The sequence below is a fragment of the Hemisphaericaspora subhashii genome (genome assembly GCF_019202705.1).
Source record: "Hemisphaericaspora subhashii strain CBS 10753 chromosome Unknown scaffold31, whole genome shotgun sequence".
Classification (NCBI taxonomy): domain Eukaryota; kingdom Fungi; phylum Ascomycota; class Pichiomycetes; order Serinales; family Debaryomycetaceae; genus Hemisphaericaspora; species Hemisphaericaspora subhashii.
The window spans coordinates 102,183-121,987 of NW_026057381.1; the positions used below are offsets into that span (position 1 = coordinate 102,183).

The 19,805-nt window shown below is 33.3% G+C and overlaps 8 protein-coding genes across 8 annotated transcripts; 4 read left to right on the forward strand and 4 right to left on the reverse strand. All coding sequences in view use genetic code 12, as the record gives it.

Moving 5' to 3' along the window:
• Positions 1 to 451: 451 nt before the first annotated feature.
• THR1 (homoserine kinase) lies at positions 452 to 1,507 on the reverse strand (the record flags this gene model as incomplete). Its single annotated transcript, XM_049409006.1, has 1 exon — positions 452 to 1,507. One exon carries the CDS (start codon positions 1,505 to 1,507, stop codon positions 452 to 454), a length of 1,056 nt encoding a protein of 351 aa, XP_049261764.1.
• Positions 1,508 to 1,869: 362 nt separating this feature from the next.
• On the reverse strand, positions 1,870 to 3,450 carry ERG11 (sterol 14-demethylase; the record flags this gene model as incomplete). The annotated part of the gene is made up of 1 exon (XM_049409007.1): positions 1,870 to 3,450. One exon carries the CDS (start codon positions 3,448 to 3,450, stop codon positions 1,870 to 1,872), a length of 1,581 nt encoding a protein of 526 aa, XP_049261765.1.
• Positions 3,451 to 4,619: 1,169 nt separating this feature from the next.
• HMS1 (Hms1p) lies at positions 4,620 to 6,083 on the reverse strand (the record flags this gene model as incomplete). Its single annotated transcript, XM_049409011.1, has 1 exon — positions 4,620 to 6,083. The coding sequence occupies one exon, from the start codon at positions 6,081 to 6,083 to the stop codon at positions 4,620 to 4,622; it is 1,464 nt and encodes a 487-aa protein (XP_049261766.1).
• A 2,247-nt stretch (positions 6,084 to 8,330) lies between these two features.
• Positions 8,331 to 9,614, forward strand: RMT2 (protein-arginine N5-methyltransferase; the record flags this gene model as incomplete). Its single annotated transcript, XM_049409012.1, has 1 exon — positions 8,331 to 9,614. The coding sequence occupies one exon, from the start codon at positions 8,331 to 8,333 to the stop codon at positions 9,612 to 9,614; it is 1,284 nt and encodes a 427-aa protein (XP_049261767.1).
• Positions 9,615 to 9,660: 46 nt separating this feature from the next.
• TFB3 (TFIIH/NER complex subunit) lies at positions 9,661 to 10,758 on the reverse strand (the record flags this gene model as incomplete). The annotated part of the gene is made up of 1 exon (XM_049409013.1): positions 9,661 to 10,758. One exon carries the CDS (start codon positions 10,756 to 10,758, stop codon positions 9,661 to 9,663), a length of 1,098 nt encoding a protein of 365 aa, XP_049261768.1.
• A 673-nt stretch (positions 10,759 to 11,431) lies between these two features.
• J8A68_004995 (palmitoyltransferase) lies at positions 11,432 to 12,634 on the forward strand (the record flags this gene model as incomplete). Its single annotated transcript, XM_049409014.1, has 1 exon — positions 11,432 to 12,634. The coding sequence occupies one exon, from the start codon at positions 11,432 to 11,434 to the stop codon at positions 12,632 to 12,634; it is 1,203 nt and encodes a 400-aa protein (XP_049261769.1).
• A 202-nt stretch (positions 12,635 to 12,836) lies between these two features.
• On the forward strand, positions 12,837 to 14,300 carry J8A68_004996 (uncharacterized protein; the record flags this gene model as incomplete). Its single annotated transcript, XM_049409015.1, has 1 exon — positions 12,837 to 14,300. The coding sequence occupies one exon, from the start codon at positions 12,837 to 12,839 to the stop codon at positions 14,298 to 14,300; it is 1,464 nt and encodes a 487-aa protein (XP_049261770.1).
• Positions 14,301 to 15,827: 1,527 nt separating this feature from the next.
• J8A68_004997 (uncharacterized protein) lies at positions 15,828 to 18,488 on the forward strand (the record flags this gene model as incomplete). Its single annotated transcript, XM_049409016.1, has 1 exon — positions 15,828 to 18,488. The coding sequence occupies one exon, from the start codon at positions 15,828 to 15,830 to the stop codon at positions 18,486 to 18,488; it is 2,661 nt and encodes an 886-aa protein (XP_049261771.1).
• Positions 18,489 to 19,805: the final 1,317 nt, after the last annotated feature.

Consider the following 19,805-nt stretch of genomic DNA (forward strand, 5'->3'; position numbering starts at 1 on the left):
TTGGTTAAAAGAGTCAAAACTGCTTGGTTCCTCTGTTTTTTTTTTTCTGGACAATCTAATATTAAGTTCTCTCACTAAAACTCGTAAATTTGGAATATTTAAGTTTTTCCTTTTCTATTGGATCTCTAAATTCTTTCTTGGAGTAAATTAATTATTATTGGGGCAGAAAAAAATTGAGGGACAGGGAGAGACCCGGACAACAATACTAATTAGGCAATTCAATCACGTGATTTTACGTTTTGATCCAATTTGATGGAAAGCGTCAGGCAAGGGGGTAGTTGTCAATAGGACCTCTACCCCTTGGAGTTATTCAAATACTGTGGCGCTTTTGATCTTAGAACGTACGAGATACATCTCTCTTTTATATATAATTATTATTATTACTTTTCTTTTCTTTTACAAATCAATCTATAAAACAAATCTAAATTTCATTTGAAGAACTGGTACATATCTAAAGCTGTTCAACAGTTGCACCATCATAAGCCAAATCCAATAATTTCCAATCACATTGAACTCCAGCTTGTTTAAAAATCTCAATTACAGAATTAGCAATCTCATCAAACCCTTCAGTAGCCAAACATAAAATAGTTGGACCAGCACCTGATAAACAAATCCCACATAATCCAGGATGACTCAATGGAGTAATTGAATCCAAAACTTGTTGTAATCCAGGTATCAAACTTGCACGATATGGTTGATGAATCTTATCTTTCATAGCTTGATAAATTAATTTATTATTTGGATTAGATTGAGTTAAAGCAGAAGTTAAAATGGCAATTCTTTGTAAATTATAAACAATATCTTCTCGATTATAACTTTCAGGCAAAACAGCTCTTGCACTATCAGTACTCAATTCAAAATTAGGAATAACCGTGACACATTTAATCTTTTTACACCAATCATATTGTAAATATTCCCCAATATTCATAGGAGGTTGTTTTGATACAATCATATCTTGAGGAGTACTTGGTCTAGGTAAAATGCATTCCAAGGGTACATTCTTATGTTCCATATGTTCCAACTCCATTTCATTCAAATATGATCCAATAAAACCTCCCAACATGGCAGCAGCAATATTATCAGGATGTCTTTCAATCATCAAACAATAATCCAATAATCTAATCTTATCAAAACCCAATTTCGCAATCTCATTCCCCAACACCACCCCACCCACAATCGCACTCGCACTCGATCCTAATCCACGACCTAATGGAATCGGATTCGTGACATGAATATGGGTCCCACTGGGGAATTTGTCAATCCCATTACATCTTAAGACATATAATGCCGATTGGGTGACGAGGTTTTTGTCGGAAGATAAGGGGACATTGGCAGCAAGATCTCCTTCATAGGTGAGAAGAACATGATATGGGTCGGATGAGGTGTCGATTTCGGGTTCGATGGTGACTTTTAATTCTAAATAGAGTTGTAATCCTATTCCGAGGACGTCAAACCCAGGTCCGATGTTGGCTGAGGATGCTGGGACTTTGATTTTAAATCCGGACATAGATAGTGTTTTGGTAGTTGTGTATATATATGACTTGTATAAAGTCGAGATGGGGGGAGGAGGGGTTTGAAAAATGGATGATTCAAAAACTCGAAGAATTTTTCAATATTTAAAATTTCTTTTCGTTCAGTCATATCTTACTGACGGATTTGGCTGACAGTCGAGCGAGAAAAAAAAACCGGCCCGTTTTACGCCTAAGAGAGGTAGAGATCATATGACTCAAACAAATAGTATAAGCCTCACGGTTATAGAGTGAAGTCTAATTACAACAAATCAAAGTCAATTATAAAGTAATATCAATTTTGAAAGCAAAAAATCGGAAAACTCATATATATTTATATATCTAACTAATTACATAAACCTTATAAAACACAAGTTGGCCTCTTTTCCCAAACAATTTCAGCTGGTTCTTGAGGTAATGTAACCATTGAAGTAAAATCAATTTCTGGGACTTTTTCAGTATTTAAACTCCATCTAATATTATAAACATATGTAGATAAAATCGTACCTAATTGAACATAAGCAAATTGTTCTCCAATACATCTATGTCTACCACCACCAAATGGTAAATATGGTGAACTAACACCCTTTGAAACTTTTCCGAAACCATAATCAACTTCATCAGAATTATTGGCATCACCAGTAGTCTTTGGTTGATCATCCCATCTGTGAGGATTGTATTCACTAGCATTTTCAAAGAATCTTTCACTGGTATGGACATAACCTGGACTCACTAAGACATAATGACCCTTGGGGACAACATAACTAGTACCTGGAACTAACAATGGTTTCATAACTTTTCTAAAAATAGAATGTAATGGCATATGCATTCTTAAAGTTTCTTTAATGGTATTATTAATCAATGGTAATGATTGTAAATCTTCATAAGTTAAATCATTTAAGTCTCCACCTTTTTCTTTCAATAAACCACAAATTTCAGCATAAATTTCATCTTGTAATTCTGGTTTTGCACCTAAATGTAATAAGAACCAAGCAGAAGTAGAAGCAGAAGTATGTTGACCACCCATCAAGATACCAATTAAAAGATTAGCAATTTCTTGATCAGTCATTTTAACACCATCTTTATAAGTAGAATTAAGTAATAAACTATCAATTAAATCACGATCAGGAACAATATCACCAGTTTTTCTTCTTTTGGTAATTTCTTTCATATAAGTAGCAGAAATCTTTTGTTGAGCTTGATCACGTTTCCAATAATGAGGTAATGGTAAATTTGGAAATACAAAATTAATTGGAGTAAAACCTTTATCTAAATCAGAATATAATTGAGCAAATGATGCATCAAATCTTTTTCTCATTTCTTCACCCATTAAAGATCTTGAAGCAGTGAAAATTGTAACTTCAGGTTGAGTTTTCATAACATTAGCAACACCAGATTTCTTTTTGGACATTTGGAAATTTTCAGAATCTTTAAAATAACTTAAAATTTCTTCTCTAATCTTGGGGACATAACGTTTAAATGAATCAGTAGTTAAAGCAAATTTAGCAAATTTCTTTTGTTCCATTAATCTTGAATTTGGACAATCATAAATAACCCCTTTACCAAAAACAGGAGTAGTTAAATGTTTATAAGCTTCTTCAGCAGATACTTCAGAAACTTTTGCATTAAAAGTAAATTCATGACCTTTTGGTCCAAGATAAACAGTCATAACTTTACCTAATAACATAAAAGCAAATACATCACCATGTTTTTGACGACATGTTTCAAAGAAGGCATATGGTGCCATACCAAATTGTACAGCTGAACCAACCCATGGAATCCAATAAAATACTAATGGAACTCGATCTTTTCTTAATGAATATAATAATTGATATACTATATTATAAACGAATGGAACAATAATCAACAAGGAAATTTGTTGAGTAATTGAAAGTGACATAAAAAGGTTATAAGCACCAACTGCTGCATCAACAATAGCCATTTTGCTTTTCTTTGTATATCTCTTAGTATTAAATGAAAGTCAAACTTATTGAAAAGTTGTTGTATAAAATGTGTGAAATATGGAAATTGAAATCAATCGAAAAAAAAAATCTGTATGATAGATATTCGATGGATTCAATTAATTGATAGATATAGATGAATTGGAAAAAGTTTAATAACTTTGTTTTGTTAGAATAAGTTTCCAATTAAATTAATCTAGCAAAATAAGAACTAAGGAAAAGAAAAAAAAATTGATAAAATTCCCAAGTACTTATATATTGTTAAAAGGAAAGAGAGAAGTAAGTAGTAGTAGTGGTGTGGTTCTAAAGAACGATTGAAAGAGAATCGATCGTATAAATTCTCTTTTTAATATTTGCTTTGTAATTCTGTCGTTGCTATACGAGAGAAAAAAAGAATAGTACAGACACGTTAAAAGAAAAAAATTAAATCTTTCAGTTTAAAAAATGTAACCAAAAATAACCGTTACATCAACCGGACTACAAAAAAAATAGTACGACGACAAATGTCGTATAAGTTACACGTCACTGCCGGAGAGCGTATGGCAATTAATTCAATTGTAATCAATTTCATTGTTTTATATACAGGCAATTAATTATGATTTAGTATGTTTCATTTTGAACTAAATTATTCTGTGATTTAGGAATTTCAACAGTCGCTTAAAAGAAATAAGCGTAAAATTATTTTGGCAGCAATTGTTGTTTTTTGCAACCTGAAATTTGTTCTCTTCTACGATAACTAATTGAAAGCGATTCTTCCTTTAATCATTCCATTTAAATCATAAAGAAGAAAATGTTCATAAATAAAATATTACATAAAACGAATAAATATATAGATATATAAAAATAAAAATCACTACAGAGATTCAACTATAAGATGGATAAAAGTACAAGAGTGTATGTAACCAACACTAGCACTCATTGACACCTAATATGAAGAAAACTAGCTTCTTCATGGGTCCTTGGATATTCTAACCAACACAGTTGGTTATCAACCTGGTGCCATCAGTTCTCTCTCTGCTTCTCTCTCTCTCTCTCTATCATACAGGGAAACGGTTGAAGGGATAAAATCTTGGGAATCGTAAAAGGAAAATCAATGTAATTATATTATATAAAACAAAATCATATCTGAATACAACGTGTATCTCATCTATCATTTGTCAATCTTCTCATCATCATCATCATCATCATCAATATTCAATCCCAACATTCTTGCCTTCATAGCTAATTGATCATTCTCTTGTTTCATCTTATCATTCTTCAATTCCAAAAATTTAATATATTCAATTGATTTTGCCAATATCGTCCCTTTATTCAATTTTCTGGCCGGTTCTAATCCTTCTAAATCAATATTATCATCTTGAATTAATCCCAAATCAACTTCTTCATCCGACATGGAATCATATTCATCTCCGGCACTTTCATTATTAAGATGATGTTGTTGTTTCATCTGTAGTTTTTCTCGTTCTTTACGTTGGGCAAGTATTCGTAATGTAGGCACAGAATTTTGAAGTGCATTGAATTTATCATTAATCTTGTTTCTATATCTTTGTTCAATCACATTATGGGCCGATTTAACCCTTGGCCTACCTGGATGATTATGATGATGTTGTAGCTGTTGCTGCTGCTGTTGGATTGGATTGTTTGGATTGAAGGATCCATTGCCATGGGTATAATCATCAAGTATCTTATTTTGTGATTTTCTAGGTGCTTTCTGGGATACATATTTAGGAAATTGGTTTAATGGTGATGTAGGTGGTGATTCGGTTCTTACTTTAGTTAATGGAGTACCAACCCCAAATGTAATATTTGCTGCTCGTTTAGTTAATTGTTCTGATGTTTGAAATCCCAATACTGAATTATTATCTTGTTTAATTGAATTACTTAAATTAGTATCCACCGACTCTAATGAATCCAAAGAATTATCATGACTTAACCGATTAGCTTGCATTATTTGATGTTGCTGCTGCTGCTGCTGTTGCTGTTGATGTGGTTGAGGCTCTTCTTCAATGGGTGCAAAATCACTAGTATAGCTAGAAGCATTCGTAGGAATATGTGCCAAACTAAAAAGATTATCAGGACTAGTCACTGAATTCTCCAACACCATAGAATCAGCTAAATTGGAACTATGATATCTAGCATCATCGCGTTCTGCTCCCATCTCAGCGATGAATTCTGTCATGTTGCCAGACATTTCATCTTGATCAGTGGTGGGGGTTCCAACATTACCATATTCTTGGGGTAATGGTAAACTAATTGATTTTCCTTTGCCATTGCTAGTAGCCCCATATGTGAATGTAGGGGCAATGAGGCCAAAATCGAAATGTAATGGGAATCTTCCTTCGTCGTTCATTGACATGGGTACGTGAGGCATGGATTGTGATCTAACTTTATTATTATTTGTAGTTTCGTTGTCTTGTTGTGGTGGTTCTGCCGCTATATGCCGTTGCGGTTGTTGTAAGTCTTGTTGCTGTGAATCTTGTTGTATATGTTGATCAAGTACTAATTGTGGGGATGTACTAGTATGTTTTAATTGTTCTAATTGTTGTTGGTGTTGATTGTTCTTATCAAATAACGATGTTAGGAATGCGTTATAATCATTCAACTTAAAGGACATGAAGAATATCTATAAACTTGTTTTCCCCCGGGAAATAAAAAGGGAGATTCGTGGTTAATTTATATTGGTTTGAAATCTTCGAAAAGAGTGGGTTAGGAATATGTATATCAAAGAAGAGTTGCTTTTTTGGGAACAAAACCAATATTATGAATAGTTGATAATATATGCCTTGTGAATCAATGTAAGTTCAGTTTGATCGATGCTAGTTCGTAATTGCAAATAGAACCTTTATGGAACAATGACTGACCTTTTCTTTCTTGATTAACTTGATTGCCGTGCGGCTCTTGTGTATTTCCGGTTGATACAGATTGAACGATGTTTAGTAAACCAAAAAGAAAAAGGTTAAAGGAATTCAATGGTTAGTATTCAAATGTAAAGATATGTTAAAGGGTACCTCTTCTGAACTAAGAAAAATGACCAATAATTTATTTCGAATTCAAATGCCAATTTTTTATAAAATAAATAAATCCAGAAAAAGCTTATTCTGAATCATGTACTTGCTAAAAATTATTAACGTTTTTTAAACTTTTTCTCGGATACTTAGTCCTTATTCCCTTTTCGGTTTGAAGTTCGTATTATATTCTTTCCTTTTGCACATATCAAGAATCGAGCCTCTCTAAAGTGTCATAGTTTGCCTCGGGTAAACAGACTCAAAACCTTTATTTCGTGTCTATAATCAGGCCACCTCTTCCATTATATCTATTGTTTCCGTTGTTTTCCGAATTATATAGAGTTAATTAACCATCCTATTTGGGTGCAAAACATTTTAATCTGACACAGATAGCGAGAAAGGTTAATATTTCAAAGGAGAAAACCGGAAGGGATTCATTAACCTTTTCTTTTTTATAACAGTCATTCGAAAGTTTATCTATGACTGTTAATCTTTTAACGGAAGGGTAAAATCCCCAAGGAATCCTAACTATTTGCAGGGAGTCACATACTGTAAATTGATTTAATGCTGGCAATAATAAAAAAATCGTATGATTTTTATTTTTTAGATTTTTAGATTTTTTTCTAAAATTTCTTTTTTTGTGTTTTGCTGCAAAAAATAATAATCTCTGAGTACACACAACAGCAGACAAGGGGGGCAAGACTGCTCAACCATTAGGGATGATAAGCAACAATATCCAACCGTTTTCTATCTTTCTTAATACGAATCGAATAAAAACGTTCTTCTCTTTCGTTTTATCAATGACGAATAACTTAAAGAATTTTTCGCGTTTGTAAGTTTGTATTGACAATAAATTGATCATTCCTTTCTCGCTTGTCACCTCCTCCCTGGCAATGTAACTATGCCTGACTCTCTCTTTGTCTCATTCTCTCATTCAACTCCATGCAGCGGATGTATTTTACCGTAAACTTCAAACTCGCTTCGGAGTCGGTTTTTTTTCACAACTACCGAAACGACTATCACTGATCAGTACTTCTTAGTACACGTCCCTACTTTGAATTTCTGAATCATTTCCCAGTTAGATGTTCCATGCCATGCACCTAGAGGTCACTTACATGTATGAAAGCCGTTGAGATCTGGTATCTTCAAAAGCAAAACCATGATTTAGCAATGTATAAGTACAACATCATTTTCCACCAAATAGCGTTACAATTACCAATTGCCGCTTTTTCTAGTATATATGACTATCTGACAGCATCATCAATTCCTTTTCGTAGCATCTTTTGTCTTTTAAGCTTTTTGAGGGTCAGTCTTTTTTATAGTCCGTTAGCCCCATTTTTCTTAAGATCTCCAATCATACCTCGGGTCTTTCTGTATCTTCTATCTTTCAACATTACATCATTTGTATCGTACTATACTTACATAGTAATTCTCCGTAGAATGCCTTATTTGGTATTTGATCCGCGCTTATGTCTTCATGACTTCGACCACTATTAGACTTTCCATGCCCAGAAATCTAGTACTCCCGTGGATAAGCATGTCAAGTTTATTTCAGATCATTGAGGTGGCCAAAGGTGGAACCAGCATCTTGTCAAGATCGATTCATGTTTCTTCTTTGATGATCGATCGATCTTTGTTCTCTTGTGATGGCACCATCCCCCTGTCTCGCTTGGTTTCATGATAGACAATTTCCACCATTGTTCTTGATTTTTTGCAACCAATGTCGCATAATATTTATGTGGCCGATTTTTTCCACGACATTCTCGATGAGTATCGGTAACCAACTTCGCTTTCTTCAACGATTCTATTCCTTCCAATCAAGGGCCTTCATCCAGGATATATACATTTCTCGAAAGATGTCTGACTTGCACGACTTATGTAAATTCCCGCAAAGACCAATTAACGAATCATATATCGTCCAATTGAAACATTATCTTTCCAATGGGATCCCAGCAACATATACTGTTGAAGAAGCGTACAACTACACCAACAATATCGAAACTGAATCAGAAACAACCACTACTCCATTACATCTTATCTGTACCCATGTGCCTACTGATTCCAGTCCTGAGGAATTGGAAATTGTATCCAAGATGGTTGAAGTTTTATTCGAATATGGTGCTGGTTGGTGTTTTACTGATGTGAATAATGATACTCCTGGTTGTGTATTGCTTAAACGGAACTTAAAAGATTTCGGAAGGATATATAGTCAGATCGTGGAAGCTGGTGTTAGGGCGGAATTATTGTTGAGAAAAGTGAGTGAGTTTGATATGGAGGTAATTGAAGATACGGATGATTTAAATCATGAAGAATTTGAAAATGTTCCTGAGTTGGTGAAGGAAGAAGCTCCAGAAGCAGAAGCCGAAGCTAAAGAAGAAGCACCTGCCAAAGCTGACGACGAAATCGACGATGCTCCAGATGCCCCTTCTCAAAACCAAGAATCATACCTCAACACAAAACTCGAATATGTTGATGGAGCACTCATAACCAAAGGAAGAAAAGATGGAGTCATGATGGAATGGGAAACCGATCTTATGAAACTCGGATGTGATTCCCTCTTCAAAGGTGCCAAGATCGACGAAGACGAACTCGATTCCGAAATCAATATCTTAAACATCGGTTTTGGTATGGGTATCATCGATACCATGATCCAACAACAAAAGCCTACGAAACATTATATATGTGAAGCACATCCTGATGTTTTGAAGAAATTGAGAGATGACGGATGGTATGAAAAACCCAATGTTGTCATATTGGAAGGAAGATGGCAGGATAAATTGGATGAATTGTTATCACAGGGAAATGTATTCTTTAATGGGATTTATTATGATACTTTTTCAGAACATTATCTGGATATGTTAGAGTTATTTGATTATATTGTAGGGCTATTGAAACCATATGGGGTGTTTTCATTTTTCAATGGGTTAGGTGCAGATAGACAAGTTGTTTATGAGGTCTATAAACAATTAGTAGAGATTGATTTGAAGAATTATGGTTTAGACTGTAAGTTCATTCAAGTCACAGTCCCTGAATCAACATTAAAGTCTAGTGATGACAAAAGTGTTTGGGATGATGTTAAACGTTCTTATTGGTCTTGCCCTGTATATTATCATCCCGAAGCCAAATTTATAGAATTATAAGATCTGTACATTAATATATAAATAAGTTATATGCAACTACTTCATGCTATACAGTCGTCGTTTTCTTTTCCTTTTCAATAATACATCCCAATCCAATAAATGCTTCGTCTAGTGCTCTTTCAATCACCGTATGTAATCTCCACCCAGAGGCCAAATACTCTTTATTCTTGGCCAACAGGTTCATAAATGGATCATAATAACTATCTTTAATATGATTTTCTATATCCATAATCTCATCAACTGTATTGGGTATAGGCAACATCTCATATTTCTTATTAAGATCACGGTCGCCCTTAAAGGGAGTGAAGGGTGTTTTATATTCATTCTCTAAATCTTTAACATGTTTCTGGAATGGATTGGTGTTACTAAATTGTTGATCCAATTGATTATTAATTTGTTGAAGTTGTTTTCTCCGAAGTGAAGATCTCTTTAACATATTACTTTGTTGTTGTTTTATCAATTCATCACTACTAGCTGACGACGTGGTCATCTTATCCAACAATTCCTGTTGTTGTTCTCGTTGATATGCCATATCTTCAATTTCCATTTGTTTCTGAATTCTTAATTTCTCTTGTTTTAATCGTTCCATAGCTTCTTGATATTTCGATAAATCGGCATTCTTTTGTGATTCTCGCATATTCTTCTCCAAGATTTCTAATTTATGTTCTTGTTCATATTTAGCCAATTCAGCTTCTGTTTCTTCAACATCTACCCCATTGTTCAATTTAAATACAATGTCTTCAATATTTTCAAGATATTTATTATATTCTTTCAAATCAGGAAAATCTTCTTCTGTTTTATTATATATATTCCCAACTTTTCTTCTAATATCAATCTCCTTCTCAATTCTTAAATCATCAAATATCTGTTCTTTAAATTTATTCTTACGTAAGATCTTTCCACATTTGGCATACGGATATGGTGCTGGTCCAAGTGCAAATATTCTATCAACACATGATTCACATATTTTATGATAACATTCAGGGTTGATTAGGAAGTTCATATTTGGAGATAAATATTTATCTGTTTTACAGATGGGACACATATCTTTCAATGCATCATCGTCTATCCATGATTTGTTAGTAATGATGTTCATACTATTGGAATTGTTGAGGGATAACTTACCGTCTATGATTTCTAACATGTTGTCTATAAGTATTATTTGTTTCTTCTACCAAAAGCTATTTATTCTTGAATGTGATTTGTAATATGAATTCCATAATCTGTCAAACTGGAAATTTTATATTGAAGAGATATTGTGCACGAAAGAAAATGAGCCGCATGATATCACGTGATTCCATTTTTATGTGGCACACTTTTATAGGCTTTACACATGCAGCATAGGATTGAATGACCTGTGAATCTCTTGAATAATCTGTAAATCTTTAAGATATGTGTTTAGTTTGCTTTGTTTTGGATTCTGAAGTATTGATGAGCAATAAGAATCTGATATTTATTCTTAAATAAAATTGCAATTTTTTGTACAAAACTTGAAGTTTCACAATTTATCGACTATATTTTCACAGAAACCCATCTTTGATGTTGTCTACATTCTTCTTAAGAAACCCAACTCAGCCGGGGAATGGAAATTATATTACTACTTAAATTAATAGTAACAGACTTAATTACTGTTAGCGTAATTAATTTGCATCCAGTTGCAATTTTGGTCAAATGTACACGACCGTGCAATTACGTCGTTTAATAAATTTCCTAAAACGAAGCAACTATTGCCTACTCAGCCGTTCAACCATCCATACTAAATCAAAAGACATATCGACATCAGAAGAAAACCCTCATATGGATACTATATTGATCATATGGTTCTAGATTCTCCGTTGTTCAAGAATCATTTGCTACAGCAAATTGTTCCTATACTTATAATCATAGGATTAGGTTATTTAGATTTTGCATGTGGCTATGCCTTGGGATATAAAGAAATCTATCGACACGATTCAAAGAGGATAGCAGTTACACTATGGTGTTTATTGGGTATATCTAACTTCAACACATTACTTTATTGGGCATTAGTGTTTATAATTGGACCGGGAAAGGCACCAAGTTTCCCTCCGTTGAATATATATAATGAGCCAGAAAATGATGAATTGATCCCCCTTCCTGATTTATTCTTCTGTGATGAACTGGGATATCCCTATTATTGTTCCCATTCCAAATCAATCAAGATTGAACGAAGTTTCTTTCTGAAACATGTTGGATATAATGTTCTTAAATTTGATCATTATTGTATTTGGATTGGATATCCATTAGGTCAAGCAAATTATTTGGTTTTTATTAAATATATGTTTTGGTTCTTGAGTTATTTTATCATTATATTGGTGTTCACGGCAATGTATACCAGAGCTAGTATATCACGTGGTGAAATTGATCATAATTTTATTGTCTTGTTATTTATGAGTGGGTTTTGGATCATTATGATTACAACATTGTCAATTGCACATTATAGATATATATGTTTCAATATGACCACTCTTGATGATCTTGCATTGGGACAAAGCAAAAGGTATAATCATTGGAAATCTCGTGGAGGGGTTGATTCTCTGGTGCGACCTCCAACTAGAATAGAAACAGGAAGGAGGTTCGTAAATGTCAAGAAGGGGGATATGCGATACATAGTCGAATATAATGTACAAGAGAGACCATTCGATATGGGCATAAAGAAGAATTGGATGAATTTGATTCTAAACGGAAATAGAAATCATGGAAAAAGTGATGATTGGTACAGTTATCTAAGATTGAGGCTTGCTTTCTTCGTGTTAATAGTACCGTATATTGATATTCCACTTTGTTTCCGACTGAGACGTGATGGGACACTTAAAATTAATGATAATGAAGCTGTAAGATCGAAACCGGATGAGTTATTAAGGCAATACGAATATTATTCTGATGTTGTCAATGATAAATTCAGAGAATTCATTAATAGAAAGATTGACGATGGGGATTGTTACCCTCCAAGATATTTAGGAAAACAAGAAACATCTGTTAGTTCTGAAGATGTTCAATAGTGAATGCAAGTACATCCTAATAGACATCTTTCTCTCATACCAATGCCCTTGTAGTTGAATCTCTTCATAATTAAAATTTTTTGCAGTCAATTAACGAACTGCAACTTTTGCAGTAGAAAAAGAAAAAATTGCGAAGGGTTTTGATTTTTATGGCTTCTAGAACCTCTTCTCTTCCCACGAAGGACTATCCCCCCAAATCATAATGGATTTCGAAATTATAGAACATGAAATAGATACCCCACAACCACCAAGTGCTCCAACAGCACCACCGAATCCATCAGGTTTCCCCCAACTTGCAAAACTCAAACAGAAGAGAATATCAAAATGGAAACAACGCCAACTACAATCATCCAATCAAGAACCACCCAACCCAAACCCAACACCAACCCCTCCTCCTAAATCAGAAGCAGAAAAGATCCATCAAGAGAATCTAGACAGGTTGTCAAAAATGTCCGAAGATGAAATAATCAAAGAACGTGAAGAATTATTATCTGGATTAGATCCAAATTTGATCAAGAGTTTATTAAAACGTACCGAGAAAAGAGAAAAGAAACACGAGGATAAAGATGAACATGGGGATGGATGTGGACATGATCATCATGAACATGCAGAAGGGTATAATGGATGGATTGGTGCCATTAGGACTCCTCAGGGATTGTCCGATTTATCTCAGCTTGATAAGGAAGATGTTGAAAAGGCATTAGGAATAAGTTCTGTTTCATTTGCCGATGACATTGGGAACCAAGAAGAGCCCAAGAAGGATAAGTCAAAGAAATCAGTTTCGTTTGATAAAAACGTCAAAACTGTGAATTATGAGGATTTGGATGAAGGTGTGGTATTGGATCCAAATGGTTGGGAAGATGTAACTGATATTCGCGAGATGATTCCAAACTTACCAACCAATGAAGATGAAGAAGTTGCACCAGAAGAATATCAATTAAACCAAGAACCAGAAGAAGAAGAATTCAATGTCCATTTCCCAAAACCAAAACCTCAAGATGACTTAGATATAAACGACCCAGAATTCTATGACAAACTTCATGAGAAATATTATCCCGATCTTCCTAAAGAAACTGAAAAACTTTCATGGATGACTACTCCCATGCCGAAACAAACCATAACCACTTATGAATCGATATCAGATATGAGATTTGATTTTCAAGGTAATTTGGTTGAATTGATAGATGAACGAGATGAAGAATCTAAAGATAAATCAATACCTACATTCTTGGGACTTCATCATCATTCAGAAAATCCCCAATTGGCAGGATATACCTTGGCTGAATTAGCTCATTTATCGAGATCCACTCTTCCGGGACAAAGATGTATCAGTATACAAACTTTGGGTAGGATATTGCATAAACTTGGAAAACATCATTATAGTCCAGCCAGTCAGAATAAAGATGATCCGGAAGATAAATATTTCAATGAAAATTTACAAGAAATGGCAAATAATTTCGAGAATATGATGTGGGATATAGTTGAACAATTAAGAATTATAGAGAGTATTACTGAAGCATCAGATGAATCAAAGACAAAGAATCTCTCGGTTCGGAACTATGCAATTGAAGCGTTATGGCTCTGGAAACAAGGTGGAGGAAGATCAACGACAACAGCAGAGACAGAGGAAGAAATGATTACAAAAGCTGTTCAACAACAGTTATGATATAGTTAGATAGAATGTACATATTCATAGATACGGTCAGAAGTTCCATTCAATAAAGAATAAGCTCACTGACTCTATTAGCATATAGTTAATCGGATGGTTCAAACATATTTGAAAAACCTAGTATAAATAAATCAACTCTAAAACGCGAAGCCTAATCTAAAACTCAAACTCAGAACGAGTTCAAAAAAGATAGACTTCATGATAAAGAAATCAATTTATTCTTGACATACCAGGAACTAATCTTCCAACAATCTTCGAGCAATGGAATGCCTCCAAATGAATCAAAAGACAAAAACTGCCTCTTTCCTCAGAAGAATCCATCCCAAAAAGTCAAAGTGAAAAAGATCAATAGAACAAAACATCTCATCTCAGAACGAGATAAAACAAATCCAATAGACACAATTTTCAATATCGAAAAGATTAGAATAACATTCGGTGCCGAACTTTTCATCCTGTAATGATTAACTTTTGTTATAAATATGATGATGATTTGGTCTTCGCATAGTGACACATTGAACCGATGGATCTAGATAGATTGGTAGGTGTTAACATACCAGTATCGGACAACTTAAGTTTATGCGTGCTTTTCTCGCACTTGCTTACAATAATAGTTGACTGTTCGTATTTCCAGATGTTTATTTATATATAAACTTTATATAATTGATGATATAATCTTCCAAGTAAATCAAAAGAGAAACAAAGAATATCAAAATCAAAATTTTTTTTTTAATTTTTGTTGATGGATTATTGTTGGTAGATATTTTAAATCCGGGTAACACTCTACCGTATTCTTAAAACCACACCTTTGTAACTCAATTAGTTGCACCATAATCAGAACCTCTTTCTTGTCCAACGCCTCCAAGTGAAATATATTGTTCTTGATATGGATGAATCAGAATTATATAATAACAATGTAATAACCCTGGGAAATAACCTAATATAAACAAGAGAATATTAATCCAAAATTCAGGAGACCAGAATCCCATTTTGATTAATACTGGAATTGGTGGAACTATGATATATGTTAGTTAGAATTGAACTTATTAATGGCGACGAATGGGAATTATTTAAGTCTTGCGAATTTAGTTTAATACATACTAAAGAATCCTATAAAGACTAGGAACCAATCACGAGAATGCATCTTTCTTAATTTTGTCTTGGGCTCGTACAGTTAGAAAATGCTTATTTTGTCCGGAGACGTATTTATTAAATATAATTGAATCCAGTAGGTGACAACTAACTAAGATATACTTGTTAGATGAAGAAGAAAGAGAAGTGGCAAGAAATTAGCAACTCCACTAAACCAGATGATAAGTGACCCCCTTACCGTATCAGCGCAACCATATGAAAATCATAATATGCAGGATATTGAATGTCGTCAAATTCTAAATGTCCCTCCAGTTCATCCTCCCATGCGACATCGATTTCCAGTGTTTTTTTTTTACAACCAAAATTGAATTTCCAAATCCCATCCCCCTTCGTCATTCACACCAGTTATTTATTTTAACTAGCAGATAAAACACAATGAGGTTTCATAATTGGTCGGTAGTTCTACTATTCATATCAATTGCTCATGCAGTTTTATTAGATGACGCATTTTCCAATAAAGAAACCATCAATTATATATATCGACAATTATCCCAGATTCAATTAATCAATAATGATATAATCATAGGTCGAACCATTATTGGGAATCAATTAGTTGGGATTGATGTCAAGGGGAGTAATTCGATTAATTGGAAGATTGATTTGGATAATTTTGGAAATCATACCAGTGGACTTGAATATATTTCTTCGGATACGAAAGTTTATGTATATGATGGACAACAATCAGAAATCTATCAAATTGATGGTATGACGGGTAGATTAAAGGTGATTGAATTAGAAAATGAGCCAATTCAATTGGCGGATGATAAGCATGGGATGTTTGTTGTTGATTCACATGGGGGGCTCTCTTATATTGACCATGAGACTGGATCAATCAGCAAGATTGAATGTCAAGAAGATGTTCAATTCCTTAGAGTAGATGGGATGAGAAATGGATATACGTATTTAATCATCAATGATTCGAGATTGAAGAAATTATCAACCCAGAAAAAAGTGATTGTAGATACAGAAATTTCAGTTGGTGGTGGTTCAATTAAACAATTTAAATCCGGGATAATTGTATCTGAAAATGATCAATTATTTAGATTTAATGATAAAAAGAAATCATTTGATAGGATAGAAAATGATGCATATAAGAATTTAATAGTTATTGATGAAAATTATTTATATTCAATATTAATTGATTCAATTAAAATCATTACCATCAAAAACAACAACAAAGTTGAATTAGTTGAAGAAATCCCCATTAAAAGAAATTCCAAAATTGATTTATTAAGTTCTTCATTAAATGATTTCATAATTATTTCCGATATGATAGGTACAAGATCAATCTATGATTTAACTGATTTATTAATCACCAAAGATGTTAATAGTATTCGAAAATTCAATATCAAAACCGATAAACAATTCCAACATGATTTCCTTACCACTGAAAACAATGAATTATATTTACTTTCATTAAATTCTAGTCTTTTCGGGGAATTACATAGTTTATTTGATGGGAATTTATTCAAAAAGATCAAACCTGCTAATCATCAATATCTGTCGAAAACCAATTCATATATAATAATCAATCAACCAGATTTAGAAAGTACCATACATGAAGTTCAACTGATTTTACAAGAAGCTGATACTGGATTCATATTCACAAATTGGATCCATCGAGTCAGGAGACACTTGGTTGAATTAGGGAGATTTATAGTCTCATTAGCCAAACCCTCATTAGTTAATCAAGGGGCTAAAATTAATGAATTTGGATTTGATAAATTGATTATATTTTTCGATGAGGATCATAAACAATTAGTGGCGATTAAATCGAGTAATGGAGAAGTATTTTGGGTTTCGGAACATATTAATGATAATTTCATTTCTTTAAACCTGGTTGGGAAAGAAGCTGAAGAGGAAGACATTCTTGTTATTTTTGATTCGTATGTTCTTGTGGTGAATAGTCATAATGGAGAGGTTGTTCAACGGATACCTAATAATAATCAATATGTTGAAGTTGTCAATGTTCAAGGAGATGGGTTTGCTTTAAGAACGAAGAATAATAAATATTTATTACCTAGAGCTATTAATGAAGATGCGTTTTTCACTACCCAAGTGTCTGATCATGAAATTATAGGACAAATCATCCCCGCTAAACAAGTGTTATCACGACAAACATGGAAATTCGGATTTGATAATGAGAATGAAAAGATAATTGCCGTTGCCAAAATCCCTTCGGAATCAACCACAGCCTCGTTGGGGATTCCATTAGTCGACAAAACGGTATTATACAAATATTTAAATCCAAATCTTATATCAATATTAACCCAGCAATCCACCGTCTTGAAATTATATCTCCTCGATGGAATCACCGGGAATTTATTACACACCTATTCCCATGACCCCAATCTCATCATCGACCCCGAATCAATCAAAATCATCATGGATGATAATTGGATAATATATACCTATTTCACCAAATCCCCAAAACTCGAACAACGAATCACCGTCGTCGACTTATTCCACTCCTCCAACCCTTCTTCCACTTCCTCCACCTCAAATCTAAACACCACCACCAAGATCGGCACCATCAGTTCAAAATCATTCATATATCCAGAACGTATCCTCTCCCTCACCTCCACCCAATCCATTCATGGCATCACGACAAAATCAATCCTCGCCATAACCGAAAGCGGGAATTTGGTAGAAATACCAAAATATATCCTAAATTCCCGCAGGATTGATGATCGACATCTTACAGCTGAGGATTTCCAGAATGATTATAGGATGACGGCGTATGATCCTATCGTTGCTAAGAATAATTATCAGACTTTGAATCATAAACAACAACTAGACACAGGTGGGAAGATATTAATAAAACCAACCCATTATGAATCAAGTATTGTCGTTTGTTATTATGGAACCGGGGTGCAATATTGTAGTATACTCCAACCTAGTGGATCATTTGATTTCTTGTCTCAGGGGTTTGATAGGGTGAAGTTATTGATTACGTTGGTGGTATTGGTGGTAGGCGTGGTGATTAGTAAACCGTTTGTGTTTAATAAGAAATTGAATTCAGAGTGGATAGATTAGATTAGTTTGTATATTATATAAGATCTATATAAATATTGATTTATGATATAGTAGTTTATAAAATCATGATTTAAATCATGGGAAGATATTGGTGAAGTCAACCCATTATGAATCTAGTATTGAAGTTTGTTATTATGGAACCGGGGTGCAATATTGTAGTATACTCCAACCTAGTGGATCATTTGATTTCTTGAGTCAAGGGTTTGATAGAGTGAAGTTATTGATTACGTTGGTGGTATTGGTGGTAGGCGTAGTGGTTAGTAAACCGTTTGTTTTTAATAAGAAATTGAATTCAGAGTGGATAGATTAGAGTGCACTGTGTATATTATGTAGAAGATCTATATAAATATTGATTCATTACTTTTTGATAGAATAGTTTATAAAATCATTGTTACGACCATGTTGCGATTCATAAGTATACTTGACCACTGTACTTAATTCTCTGCTGTCGTTAAGCTTGTAGTTTATCCAATGAAAATGTTGTATGGAGCTTAACTGAACAAATATAAATATGGTTCAATTCCCCCCACCTCCCCACCCCCCTAGTTCAAGTCTAGAGTATTTAGTTTACATAAGATATTTTACTTCTATAAAAAGGACCGCCTTTGGTTCTAATACATCCCAAAAGTATTTCCTAAAAAGAAGAGTAGCGATAATCTAACTTCACGCAATCCTTTCGGATTGTAAGCCGTTTGAATTTAAATTGAATTCAGAGTGGATTGACTAAAGTGTATTGTGTATATTATGTAGAAGATCTATATAAATATTGATTCATTACTTTTAATATAATTTATAAAATCATGATTTGAATCATTCACCCCAAATATTTCCCAATTTATCTTATCCCTATTATTACCCTTGTTTCTATTTTTCTTCTTTTCATATTCATAAATTAACCAAATCAATTCATAACCCAAACTTGAACATAAATAATTCTTCATCCTATTCACCAAAAAGAATGTCCTTTTGTTATTATCATCATCACAGTTCATATGATTAATTATGAATAAATTATCTACTTGATTAAATTTTTCAATAATTTTTAACAATTTAATATTTGTAAAATTCCAATTTTGGTCCATGAATATAATTTTATAAAATTCATTAAATCCATTCTTTACAAATTGATAATCAGAATAAGAATTCAATATTGGTGATTTAAAAATTCTTATTAATATCAATGCTGATAATTCTATGGGGAATTTATAATATATTGGTAATGAATTAAACATAGCATGACCATCATCTTTCTTAACAATGCTTAATAAAGTTGCAGTTTGGATCTTCTAAGCAAACAAAATAATATGGTATTAACTA